Source organism: Watersipora subatra, chromosome 2 (assembly GCF_963576615.1).
Source record: "Watersipora subatra chromosome 2, tzWatSuba1.1, whole genome shotgun sequence".
Taxonomy (NCBI): Eukaryota; Metazoa; Bryozoa; class Gymnolaemata; order Cheilostomatida; family Watersiporidae; genus Watersipora; species Watersipora subatra.
The window spans coordinates 66,769,914-66,783,886 of NC_088709.1; the positions used below are offsets into that span (position 1 = coordinate 66,769,914).

General features: G+C 32.8%; 1 protein-coding gene across 1 annotated transcript in view; it reads right to left on the reverse strand.

Annotated features, from left to right (window-relative positions):
* LOC137388936 (1-phosphatidylinositol 4,5-bisphosphate phosphodiesterase delta-1-like) overlaps positions 1 to 13,973 on the reverse strand; it is an 85,754-nt gene that overhangs the window by 25,052 nt on the left and 46,729 nt on the right. The window contains exons 6-7 of the mRNA XM_068075439.1: positions 7,065 to 7,226; positions 3,749 to 3,825 (exon numbers count right to left, since the gene is read on the reverse strand). Of these exons, the coding sequence (XP_067931540.1) occupies positions 3,749 to 3,825; positions 7,065 to 7,226 (239 nt within the window). The remainder of the gene's footprint in view (positions 1 to 3,748; positions 3,826 to 7,064; positions 7,227 to 13,973) is intronic.

Here is a 13,973-nt window from a genome sequence, read left to right on the forward strand (position 1 = left end):
AGCCAACAAAGGCTTATAAAACTTCCGTTGATTTGAAAACTTGGCTTATAAAATATGTTTACATGATGATACGTCTAGCTCAAGTATCTACAGATCGTGGCATAGAGTGATATCCATAGAGAAGCTGCTGAAAGCATGCCCGGGTACTGCTGGCTAGTAATTTCCAGCAAAGAGGACCTAACAAGTACTAAAACTGACTTTTTGAATGCAATGACTTTTTTCAGGGTGCCATATAACCAACAGCTTTTGAAACTTCTCGAAAAAAGAATATTAGCAAGTTCAGATCAAATTTTTTTTATTACAAAAAATCTACAATTGGTGGTATTTTTAGGTATCTAATTTGTCCAAAAATGATATAAATAAACTCATTAGACTATTAACAGTATATTGAATTAGAATATATATATAGTTTTGGAGATGTATCTGTAAAAATTTTAAAGTTATTTTTGTTCAAACCTGAAAAACCATAGCTGATTGCGTTTGAACTATTTTGTCCAGCCCTGTAGTGTACATGCAGAAGCTCTAGGCACAGGACAGGTGAGATGAAATGCCCAGATCAGCATCTCAAAACATTTTAACAGGAGTCTTCTTCAATCTAATCAACATGAAATATTTCAATTCCCCAGAGGAGTACGTTTCATTGCTTCGCAGTTCGCTGAGTAGCCTACAGCTTTTAAACATGACAAAAGAGATTGTTGTAGATTTTGTGAAATTCAACCTTTTTATAATTCATATAAATCTTTATTCTAAGAATTGCTGCGCTGTATCTATGACTGCACCCTCTCACCAGTGCACGGTTTTCTTCAGCTCTATTATACTGTGTTCCCACCAGCTCACTAGTCATACATAATAAAATAGCCTCTTTGATACATTATTGAAGAGCTGTGTTGCTCCAAGCACCCTGTTCATAAATAAGCCCGAAGGAGTATTAGAAGTCATACAATCGCTTCGGCTTCTAGTCTGCCTTAGACTGGCTTTCCTTTGGGTAAAACTTCAAACCGGCCTGCGTTTAACATTATGGTCATTCTTAGAACTGGCTTTTTCCAAGAATTCTTCTCTACCTGTTTTCTTCTGACAGATGAATGCTTTTCAAGTTTTATTCCCTAGGATTCTAATAAATTACTCCCTTGAACACTCAAATTAATATAATATTATTAATGGGTATGAAAGAAAATCATATACAGTATTAGTTTCTCCAATCTTTTGGGGTTTGCATCTCGCACCCCCCTAGCAAATGGAAACTGTTTCAACATATAAACTATATATTTTTGAAAGTAATTTTAAACATTTCAAAACACTAAAACCACTTTCTAAACTTTCACAATTATTGTACACATAAGTACATGTCCTTGTACATTCAGCCTACTTGCATAGTACACTGTTTATACAGTAAAAAGCTTGATTGAAAAGAACGAAAGGGCAATGCATGACTGGGATGAGAATCAAAGAGGCAAAGTCAATGCTAAATATTTTTAGCCAATCAGGGCCAAGATAGCAAAACTATGAAAAATGATTATTGATGAATCTCTGTAGATGAAGGGAGGAGCGATGATGAATTTTCATTTTATAGTTAAAAAGCCGCCATCTCGAGCCATTGTTGAGAAGTTTTATTGTTGTCATTAACATCAGTCAGTTCAGTGCTATGGGACCTTTGTAACAACAGACCGTGTGCTCCTATTCATGCCTTACAGACAGTGTATTGGATCTATATGTATATAAATGAAGGTCAAGGAAAGCCGTGACACAGTTAAGTTCCCAATAGTTGAAGCCTTGAAGGACAGACTACTGTATTGGTTAATGTGAATGAACTGCATTTCTATGACCATAGACACATCTCTTAACCAGTAATTTTCTACATACAAGTTCAAAGTTTCTCAGAGCTACATGTATATCATTTCCTATGTGAATGGGAAGGAGTCAAATGTGCAAGCTGAGAAGAAAACACACTACATATATATATATATATCATTTACAAAATTATAACGGTAATAAATTCCATGCAGGCTAAAAGTAAAAATGCTTTGCCAACACAGACGCTTGCTGTAGCAACTCTATGAATGTTACCAAATGATACTTCGTGTTGACAAATAGATTGACCAATGAGAACTTGCTTTAGTCGTGTGAAGGTCATAGAATTCTTGTTAGATTTTACAGGACTGTTACTGAAATATCTTCAGAGTATTTGTATTGCAACGGGGATCATCCACAACTTGTGGTAGAATTAGCGTTCTCGCTATTCTGTTATATTTGCTCAAAAGAGCAAAGGAATAGTAAAGTATAGAAATAATACTTCAAGTTTATAATATGCTATGAAATTTTTTTAATTCAAAAACCAAAAGATGTTATTTCAGATATTTCACATGTAGGTCCAAGTCATACTAACAGCACAAGTAAGAATATCCTTGTTCAGCTATGATATAGATGCCTGTATGTGAGAAGCCTTTTGATATTTTGGTTAAAAATTCAATCCTGAACACAATTACCTTGAGTTTGAAATTAATAAAATGGAATGGAGATCACTATAATCAACTATTTCAGCCAGTCGCAGCTGCGTTAGTTTTACGCATATTTCCTGACACAGACCAACATGTTAAGTTTGAAATGATGCATCGGCAAAACCTTGCCAAAGCATGGACAACCCAAAAATGAATGTCATCAGTGGGTGTAGCCAGGGCATAAGTTGATTGGAACCTTACTGCATATAAAGTAAGTTCTATTACATACACTTACTTCTATCACTACCTCTACTTTCAAATAGTCTAATCTACACTTATATTTACCTGTCTCTAAAACAAAATCATATCATAAATATGTCATCAGTAGGTGTAGCCAGGCCATGAGTTGGTTTAAACTTTACCTCATTTAAGCTATAGTAAGTTATATTATATACATGTGCCTCTATCACTCCCTTTTAGTTTACCTGAATTGAGTATTTACCTGTTTCTAAATGAAGTAACACTATAAAACTGTTATTTATTGTTTACTTCATTATTTATTATTATGTTTTATCTCTTTTTATAGCTATATTATTATTATTATTAGCTGGTGTATGTTCATCTTTCTCTTTTTCTATCACATTCTCTCGGAGAACAAAACTTATTCTGTGGCTTCATGGCCGAGTAGCTCAGTTGGTTAGAGCACCAGTTTCATAAGCTGAATTTCACGGGTCAAAGTTCTATGTTGCCCAACATTTTAATTGTTTGATTAATTGCATGTAAAAAATTTTGCGGTTGAGTGAAAGTTGGCACTTTGTAGAAAGCTGCTATTGTTAAACAAAAAGTTAAAAGCTTTGATATCTATACTAAACTTCATCGTTTTTGACAATTCAACATAGATTCAATGAGTTTCTACCCTGTTTTTATTTTCTAACACATTTTCATTTATATGTATAGTTATGCATAGTACCTATGTATTACAGAATTATTTAGGTTTTAAGTTGTGAAATGAATTGAGAAAATTACAATGTATTCTAATAAGAATATGCTTTTCAACTTACAAATGTTTTAAAATACAAATCAGATCTCGTAACAAAATAAGTTTGCATATAAAGAGACCCCTTTTCTGGAATAAAATATTGCTGTTTTTCATCATTTTCAACGCACTAAATCAGCTATAAAGCATTCTCAGCTGTATATATTATATGACAGCTTTGAAATTCAGGAAAACGCCTGTGAACCAGTCATTAGTAAGTCTGAATGATGATTGGTAGGAACTTTCTGTTTTATATACTAGCTACATGAACTCTTACCTGGTATTTTCCATCGGTTTTGTTAAACACGTCTGTCTGATGTCCGTGTCTCACGTCAATGATATCTCTCGAATCATCTAGAAACATTAAAATAATAAGAGTTACTGTAAAACCTCTAATAGAGTGCCACCCTCTAATTGAATGCCACCTCTATTTGAAAGCCATTTCTATTTGAACGTCCATGTAGTTGACTACGACTATGAGGGAAGGATTGAAAAACACTTTGACCATCGTACTTGTCATTGAGGTAAGTAGCTGCAGTTAGAATTCCTCTAAAATTCATCAAATCTTACATGCATCAATATGTAAAAAAGCTATTTACATATGCGTACATTTCCAGAAAAGAGATGAGGAGTAACTTTTACATCATAAACATGCATATAAAAAGACTAATTTGCAAAAAAATGTACCTATACCTATTTGAAGTGTAGATAGATCTATTAAAATGTAAATACTGTAAAACCTCTAATTGAACGCCACCTCTATTTGAACGCCCAACTAGTTGACTGCCACTGAGCGCCATCTTCTATTTGATCGCCACTTCCATTTGACTGCCACTTTGACAATCTTTGATCTTTATGAACCCATAATATTAAATGATCAGTAGAAAACTGTCCACAAAATCATATTAATAATGAATCGTTTACAATAATAACAATCAATCATCTTATTGTCCAACTCCTAAGCGTTTCGCTTTTTTTGTTAAAACTTTGAAAGCAACGCCATAGAAATAATCAATAACGGTCTCAGGCTAGTAGTAGTTCTCTGTTTAACGCGGTCCTGATACTTTGAAGAAAATGCATAGAAAAACGGTTTGCAAGTTTTAGGTCAAAGGTTACGTTTAGCGAGCAAACTTTTGTGCGATGTATTTGTGCTAAATGCAGCACGTAAAAGTTTTGCTCTGCCAAAAAATTGTTTGGACACTAATATCGACTAGTTCAGCAGTGCAAAAAAAGAGTTGAGGCCAAAAGACATTGTAGAAGGTATTGGTAAGTAGAAGCTGTTCGTTCTATTGAAAGCACCAATCAGAACGCAGCTATCCGAGCAGACATCGAAATATTTTTGTTTTAAAAACGTTAATTTTTGTTTTTGCATGTAATATAAGTATGGTTTGTTTATGTCACTCGAACGTGAATATATATTTGTAGTATTTGATAGATTAGCATTGTATAACTTATAAATTTGCAAATTTATAGCATATCATTTAATAGCATCATTGCGGTAATCTGATCATACAATTTATCGACGCTCGTAACTCCTCTTCAATTGCGCATAAAAAGCTAGTTTTTGCAACAAACTGTAGCAAACATATCAATAAGTGCAATGAGCCTTCATGCAATATTAGCAAATATAGATATAAAATAAAAATATGTCTTCAAGTTTAGAATGAATTTAAAATGGAAAGTGTCAACAAATTTCAAAGGACACAGGCTATAATGTCATCGCAGGTCCATTGCAAGCAATAGATATCAACTGGTAGAGATATTTCTCGATTTGTCGAAGCTTATTTATTAAGAGGTCTTTGGCAAGTTGGAGGTAAGTTAGCACATTTATTGCATCCAGAAAGTTTAATATCGCTTCACCAGAAAAAGAGAGCAAAGTATAGGCAACATTTGCTTCACCCGTAATAAGGCTAAATTTATCTTCCGAGAATTCTGACGAGCCATTTAAAAAGTACACCATCAGCCTCTATTTGAACGGACTCTCCAATTGACCGCCAATACAGAAAAAGGGTTGAAGAATAGAACGCCATGGCGTTCAATTAGAGGTTTCACGGTATCCATAGATGTTGAGGCTATTGTGAAACGATCATGACAGTGTTTAACTGCTTCACAGACTTTTTATATAAAAATGCTGATAAGACAAGGCTCAGCATTGGTCATGGTTACTAACAGATTATATAACAAAGCAATCTAGCTGTTCAACTAATCTATATGTACTTTGTGTATTAACTCGGTTGGTATAGTATGCTTTTAGGGTGCCCTCTTTTCATCGATATCAATATATCAATATATTGATCAGACAAAATTATTTTACTTTTCAGTGGGTTTTCTATTTTTTATTATACACCTAATCATTCAGCTTGTCTGATTCAGAACCACATTCATTACTCATTTTGTCAAAGATTCCTTACGATAATTCTATACCTAAACTTTTATAATAAACACTCTCAAGCAAACAATCAAACACTATAAAGTACTATACTATAAGTACCATAACAAATACTATAGAATTGTCTAATTAATTTATTTCTTGTGAGCTAAGAACTAGTGAATCTAACATTTTAAATTATTTTATTCAGCTAGACCTTAATTTTCTCAAATGTGATCCGTTTTGATTTTGATATTTGATCCAAATTTTGTTATTCACTATGCAATTCCATTGATGAGGTTTTGTAATGGTTTGTGAAAAATATTTTATTATTTGTTTGCTCAAAAAGTAACTTTTTGTTTAAGCAATTTTAAGAAAATAATTTAGAGAAAAAATAATGTTGGAGTACTCAATTATCGCTCAATTAACATTAAAAGATCAACTGAAGCTCATGAATATGTTAGAATAATGATATATAATTTGCAAGCAGTTATCAGCAAATAGCTCCTTTTTGTAGATTTGAATATTGTGGTGTAGCTTTAATTCATTTAGTTAAAACCATTTAGTAATCCACCAAAATATGGAAGGTTCTTGGGTTACAACAAATTGACTTACGGTGGTTTAAGGTTACGATTACGCCCAATGAAAATATGTAAAATAATATTTAACGTATTTCTGTCGTAGCATCGCACATAAGTGATGCAATCGATTGTAAACTTATTATCTAGTGAGTTGGAGATAAATATGCTTTGTTGTGCTTGTGGTGGAGAAAACAACATCATTGCGCCACTCAGTTTTAGTGATCGCTATTTTGGATGCAAGTTTGATTTCAAAGTGCAAGGCAGAGTCTTCTAACCATATTTTATCAAAGAAAAAAAGATCATCACCAAAGATGTTAAACTAGAGTTTAATAAGAATACAAAGTAATTTATTCAGATTGTTCCGACTGTCACAATTCAAATCACATTACGTCTTAAGACCAGATCAATGTCGTAAGTTGAGGAGCTCTGTAATCTCAGAGTCATTTCTTCTACGAGTGACCAGAGCGCGTCAAGTTTTTGACGCGCTCTGGTCACTCGTGGTCACTTCTTGACTTGACTAAAATGTGTCAAGTTCATCTCCCCAACAACACACTTTTTGGTGAGTGATGAACACATAGCTTTGTTTATAAATAGTGCTGTAAGTGAAGCAGAGGTAAGATTAGTATAATAGGAAACAAACTCACATCTTGGTAGATGTTTCCCTTTTGTCCTTTTCTTAGACCCTTCGTAATAGATCATCTTGCGATGCTTTTCATAGTAAAAGAAGCGTTTGTAGGTTTTGTGTTTATCGTTAATCTTTACAAACCAGGAGCCTCCAGCCAAGAAGGTCAATATGAACTCTTCACCTGCAGGATATGATGCTGGGCTAGTCAGAGTGATTAATATATAACATGCCTGCAGCGTATGACAAAAGGCTAGAGACAGAGTAGTGAATTAGTAAGTTAGAAGCTCTTATCAGATGAATGGTTTTAGTGCCTGAAAGACTCGAAGGTGACTTATTATTAACGGCTTACAGCGTACCAGGCTATTTAATTTTCAGCATAGAAATTTTTTAGGGAAAAATACATTTGTTTTCCTTTGCAGCATAGAACTTGCTGTGGAGAACAAACAGTAAAAAATTCAATTGAAATAGAAAACTTCCTTAACTTAATGTAAAACTACGGTAATCATGGACCATAAACCAACGTAAAGCTATCAAAAACTAAATAAAAGTTATCAGAACAAACAAATAATACCATTGTTATTATACAGTCTTTAAATTAAAATGTTAGGTTTATTTGTTCTATTTTGATAGTCAGAGTAGTGATCTTGGTGCGAATTAGACAATTTACATGTATTTTCCTGTTCGTATAGCAAAAAATCCCTGAAATGTAAACGTTCTCAGAATGGATTACCTATATTCTATGTATGAAGATACGCAGTAGCGTATCTTCGTACATAGAATATAACTATATATGTACAAATATGCTGAAGACTACAAGATGATGTAGTCTTCAGCATATTTGACTTCACTCTGAACAGCAGTAGTGTACTTGAGTTTCGTAAAAACAAAACTAAAGCAGTCTAAGAAATTAAAGCTTTCTAATAACTCATTTAATTTCATTCCTGTATGTAAAAAAATATTTAATGAAATTTTGAATTTACATGTTTTAAAAAAGATCTAAAAAAGTAATCGAAACACTTTTTTTAAATTTACAGGCAATAGAAATAGTGAGAATACAACTGCATAATCTTGTTTTTGTGTGTTTAAAAATCAGTGATGTAAGTTCTACTAACAACTTAAAACTAGAAATGTGTAGAATATGTACTATTATGTGTAATGTACGGTGTATATTACATGTGATATATCCATGGTATAATACAGAATATATCTATATAAACACATCTAAGCCAATGCCGGGCATTCACCTAGTAATTTATAATGTGTAACATATAATATGAAAAATAGAAGGCGTAACATATTGCGCAACATTACCAATATATAATGCAAAGTACTCAATATATGCATGGCATGATATAATGTATATTTATATATAAATATAACACTCAACGCGTAATTCATAACATATGTGCTTACAACAGTTCAAAAAATAACCACAGCTTTGCAAACAAATTTAGATAAATAAATCTAAGGGTGACTATTCTCCATTAATAGCCAGAGATACAAAATCTAAAAAATTTGCAATATACAAAGCCATGAGCTGACTCACAAACATACAAAGTACCCTTTTAATATTAACAAAATAACAAGATGATAATAATTACGGTGGCTATATTATTATTATAGCTATATTATAGCTATATTATTAATATAATATAGCTATATATATCATACATGTAGGTAATGTCTTACGGTAAAATCTACAGGAGAAGCCTTGAACCAAATGTTGAGATTGGAAAAACAAACTGTATATTAGATGCGCTACTAAAAATTATTTACGCATAATATCTATTATTTTGGGATTCAACAACCAGCTTCCTGTCATGCTTAATAGCTCAGATAATCAAATAATAATTCTTGCAGAACCTTGAATACTAAACACCTCTTACAGACATTATTAACCATAAAGATGTTGAACAAACTTTCAAAAACCTCAAAAGTGAAGGTATTTAATTTTACAGCTACACTGTACAGGCAGATAACATCTGTAACTCCAACAACTTTATGCATTATCAAAAAGTGCTCTATGAAGCGATAAGTGTAGGGAATATGCAGAGTGCAGATACACAGGCATGCAGCAAGCAAAAGATAGTTTTTTATTTCAGCAGACGTTGTTTAAAAGTTGAGCTGCTAAAGTTGACAGGGAACATATAAAAACTAAAATAGGATTGATCAAAATCATTTTGTTGACCCTCGAGTTTGAATATTTCCGCTGCATTTTTACTGCCAGAATACAGTTACTTTTTTTTCTCAGAATTATATTTTGCACAACTAGAGAGGGAGTGACTGGAGCAATGTAAGCTCAAACTGCAAAAAATTGTCACAACTTTCTGACAGACATTAGTTTATTCTCTAACAGGTCTTTGTTTAGATACATGTTTCATCTTAGTTTTATGTGACTAACTTCATAAATGAGAGGACAAACCATGTTATGCTACTCAAAGTATGAACTATCATTTAGACCACCTGATTGCGGTAGACACAATGGCATCTTGTCTATTTGATACACGAAACTCTTTGTTAATTTATCTCGGAAAGATCAGCAATGTGGATACGCTTGGAGTGGCTCTAAAAACTACCTCCTGAACTAAATATCATAGTGGCCATGCCGTCTTAAGTTACTAGCTTCTTACACAGACTCACTTCTCAGTTAGCCAAGTCGCAGTGCAATGAGCTGTCGGCATCTCTTCACTTGGCCTCTTTTTTAGCAGATAAGTTTGACAAACAAACTTCTTACCTGACTTTGATTGTAAGTTGCTGAAATTGGCCCTCAGCAAAAACCTAGTCAGCTTATTATCTCATACTCTTTATGAACAGCAGAGCGCTTGCAGTAAGTACAGTACAATAGCTGAGTCATATGAGTGACATTCCGATTACATTACTAGGGAATCCAAACAGAATCTTTTCTGCATTAGTCATCTGATGATCTGACAACAGATGTAGTAAATATTTATCATTGTTTTTGAGCGCATCCATAAAAATACAGGGCAGTGTGCAATATAATTGTGTATATGGAAGCCCACAAAGATGAGTAGAGACTCAAAGAGAGAAACATTAATGGCAGACAATTAATGGATTTCACTTTGGCTCAGAGCGCATCTGGATATAAATATGCAAATGCCAGAGCTCTCTCTACTCTGACAAATCAATTTATCATAGACACGATAATATGTGTAGCTCTCTTTTATCTATAGACTGCTCTGTAAACTAACTGGCTGAGTTGTCTAGGACTACACAACCCAGAGCTTCTGTTTGCTGTTTTGCTTTGCATGATATAATATATATTGGACAAATATTTATTAAATGCATATTCATTACAGTTCAGCTATAAATATTTAGAAGGTAGAGTAAATTGTTGGAGATTTTTGATATTTTTGGAGCTTTCACAAGTAGAGTGAATGGCTGAATGCTTGCCTATTTTAACAGTTTATTATCTAGCAAAATACTTATTCATAGCTAGCTTTTTTCTAAAAAGAATTTAAAGAGTTGACAATTGTTTGAAAAGCCATTTTTGAGCAAAGTGCAAATAAAACAATAGACATCGCGTTGAACTAGTACAGTAATACTTCAACTTACGAGTGCTCTAACGTACGAGAAACTTGAGATACGAGCCAGCTTTTAAGCAAGTTTTAGCACTAACATACGAGCGATGTTTGAGATACGAGCACGTGAGTCAGTTGCAAAGTATGCCAGAGGTGTTTTATGAGAACAGCATCACTCTGTATTTTTCAACTACTCAGGTTATACTTTTGTACCGTGTTTTCTGTGCGCAATTTTCAGTGCAGAATTATGTGAATTAAAAGTACGGTGCGTAGACCGAAAGTTTGCCAGTAAAATGAAAGATAATGGAAAGAAAAAGCAAATGATAACAATTGATATTAAACGGAAAATTTTTGTAAAATATGCGAAATGTGTATGCGTGATTGATCTAGCTCAGCAATATGACAGAAATACATCTACAATTATCAAACCGAAGGGTTATATTCAGGGCATTTAGTCTGCAAAAGGACTAACCATAGTTTCTAAACGACGCAGCGATTTTCACGACCGCTGATGGAGAGACTGCTCAGGCATTGGATAAAAGATAAACAATTGGCCGGTGACAGCGTAACTGAAACGATGTTTCAATAAAGGCGAAAAGGCCGGTGGTTAAAAGGCAAAAAGGTCTATGTGAAAAGGCCGGTGCTATCTATAAAAATTATAAAAATAGACTTTCGGACAAGTAGGCTAGTGGTCGTGCATTAACCCTTTGTGACGACACCAGTGTTCGTCCTAATCGCAACACGTTGAAAGGGCGACAAAGGCAAACGTCCTTAGATAGGTTTATCTTAAAACGGCCGGCTAGTCGTGAAAGCGAAACAAAGGAAAAATTAGCTAACCAGCGAGAAACTATCAACTATGAACGCCGAAGAAATTTTAATTACGAAAAATGAAAGTTTGCTTTTAGGTTTGCTTTTAAGTTTGTTTTTTAAAACGTTGATAAAATCCAAATTTATCAAATTCAACTGTTGTAATGAAGAATAACACTTATATCTCCCTCCCTGGCAAATGCTAGCGTTAGCTAGCATTGGTACCTTGTGGAAACCTTGTATCTCGTATCCATGGTACCTTGTGGAAAACATATTGTAAAATATGACTATTGATTACCACAATAAAGATTGCTCATATATAGCTGCTACTGTATGTATTTAATTTTACATTTTACTTAATCACATTTCCTTGCATTGTTTTTTATTTATTTGTTGCTTTTTGAAAGCATGTGGTAAGTTAGGACAATAACCAACATGTTTTTTCTGTTACAATATCTTGTTTTGAGTGTTTTATTTGCATTTTTTAGAGTATAGAAACCAATTAAAATATATTTAATTGTTCGATATATAAATAAATTGCACCAACATGCGAGTATATTGACATACGAGCTCAGTCTCGGAACGCATTAAGCTTGTAAGTTGAAGTATGACTGTATAAAGAAAAGAATTAAAGCATAAAAAAAATGAATTTAAGTTTTCTATTAAACTTTGTATAACGTGAATGTGATGCGTGATGTATAATGTGATGTGATGTGATTTTGAACTAATTAAAAATCAACACCAAGTGGTTCATCTTCTCACAGACCATTGCTGACAAAATATTTTCACCTACTAATACATAACATTTGTTAGAGTTGTGGCTTGTCTAGCTTACACTTTTATATGGGCTTGTAAAATCTTCTCGCAATCTTGTTATGAGTGAGAGGAAACAGGTGTGTGATATAGATAGCACCGAGTTTACCAGGTAGGCTAATAGAATCACACTTAAGGTAATAGCAACTTATGTTTGGGATTGCGCAATATGATTACTCGTTTCTCTTAAGAATAGGCTAAAATAGTTATTATTTGTGCTAAAGATAAAAAACTTCATGTGTCGTGCTTGAAAAATTAAGTTATTTAAATTGTTTGAAGGCAAACACGTAAACAGTTTGTAGAAACAATATGTCTATTATTATTATTATTATTTGTGTAATATCAACTTGACAAATTTAGTTCAACAAACGCTTCATTCTGTGAATAGTTCTTGATAAAAAGCTATTATCTGCTATTATCTGCATATCAGCTATATGCACAAATTAAAAGATTTGAAAAGTCTACCATCAGCATGAACGTTTTCAACTTTAGTGAACAAAATTGGTTTCTTATTGGTAAAGTCATGAGTTGATCAAGTGTTTTTAACAAAATTAATTGAATTACAACCGTGTGAAATGTTTGTCTAATGATTCCAGTTTTCTATTGCACGAGTCTCATTATCTCATTATGTTGTATAAGTTTGTCAGGGTATGTATATTCAACTATGTAGATTGTAATAGTACCTACTAAATTAATTGTGGCAAAAACAAAGAAACTTTCTTTCATAATGCTGAAAGAATAAGCAAATCATGAGCTGTCACAATTGTATATAAGTATTTTTATATAATTTAATATAAGTATATATAATATATAATAATATAATATAATTTTAAGTATAATTAAATAAATTAAATACCTTCAAAGTTATTCAAGTATATTTAAGTGTTTGAGTGTAATGAGTATTTTTGTATGATGCTTCATTCTATAAAAATCATGATTTATTCAAAAGTACAACTAGAGAGTCATATCAAGACCAACTGCCAAATTAATAGCAAACTAAACTAGTATCAAAAACAGTAACCAGAATAATTTCACTAGAATAATTATAAACAGAAGTATTGATAACAGAACACCAAGCCAAAATAACTTTCCAAAATTTGAATAAACCCGATGATTAGGTTCTACTCTACTCACTAACCAATGACACTAGCTGAAGGACACTCTTAGACATCAAATAATTCGACTAGCTGAAGGAAAACCTAAACACCAAATAATACGAATGCAAATTGTCTGAGTGTCTTCCATTGCCGGTGATATTTATGCGTAATTGTCTCTGAGAGTACATTAACAAGTGAATATAAATATATATGGTATAATTGACGTCTGAACAATCTAAAAATAACAGACCATTATTAAACACTGTCGCTCTTTTAGCAAAACTGTTTTGTATTAGATAACATAGCGCATTCGTCCATCCCGTTTAGAAAGATACTGAGACAGCTCAGTTTGTTCCTACCTTAATTTGAATTTAAGTGGAGTTTGTTATGTTCTGTTGTAACAATATTATTCTGGGTTACTGATTATCTGCTAGTATTTGCAAACAATCAATTAGCAAGCATCTGAAAAAGCAATTCGAAATTGAAATTTCAGTTTTGTGTTTATGAAAGCTGAATAAAAAATGACCTGAAATCTTACTTACAATACAGTAGTCTTATATTTTGAAAGAACACTAGCTTTGGTAACGGCCTGAATCTCTACAAAACATATTTTTATTTAAAATTTTATACACATGAGGCTAACAAGAATATAAAAGCTACATTTTCCCAAGT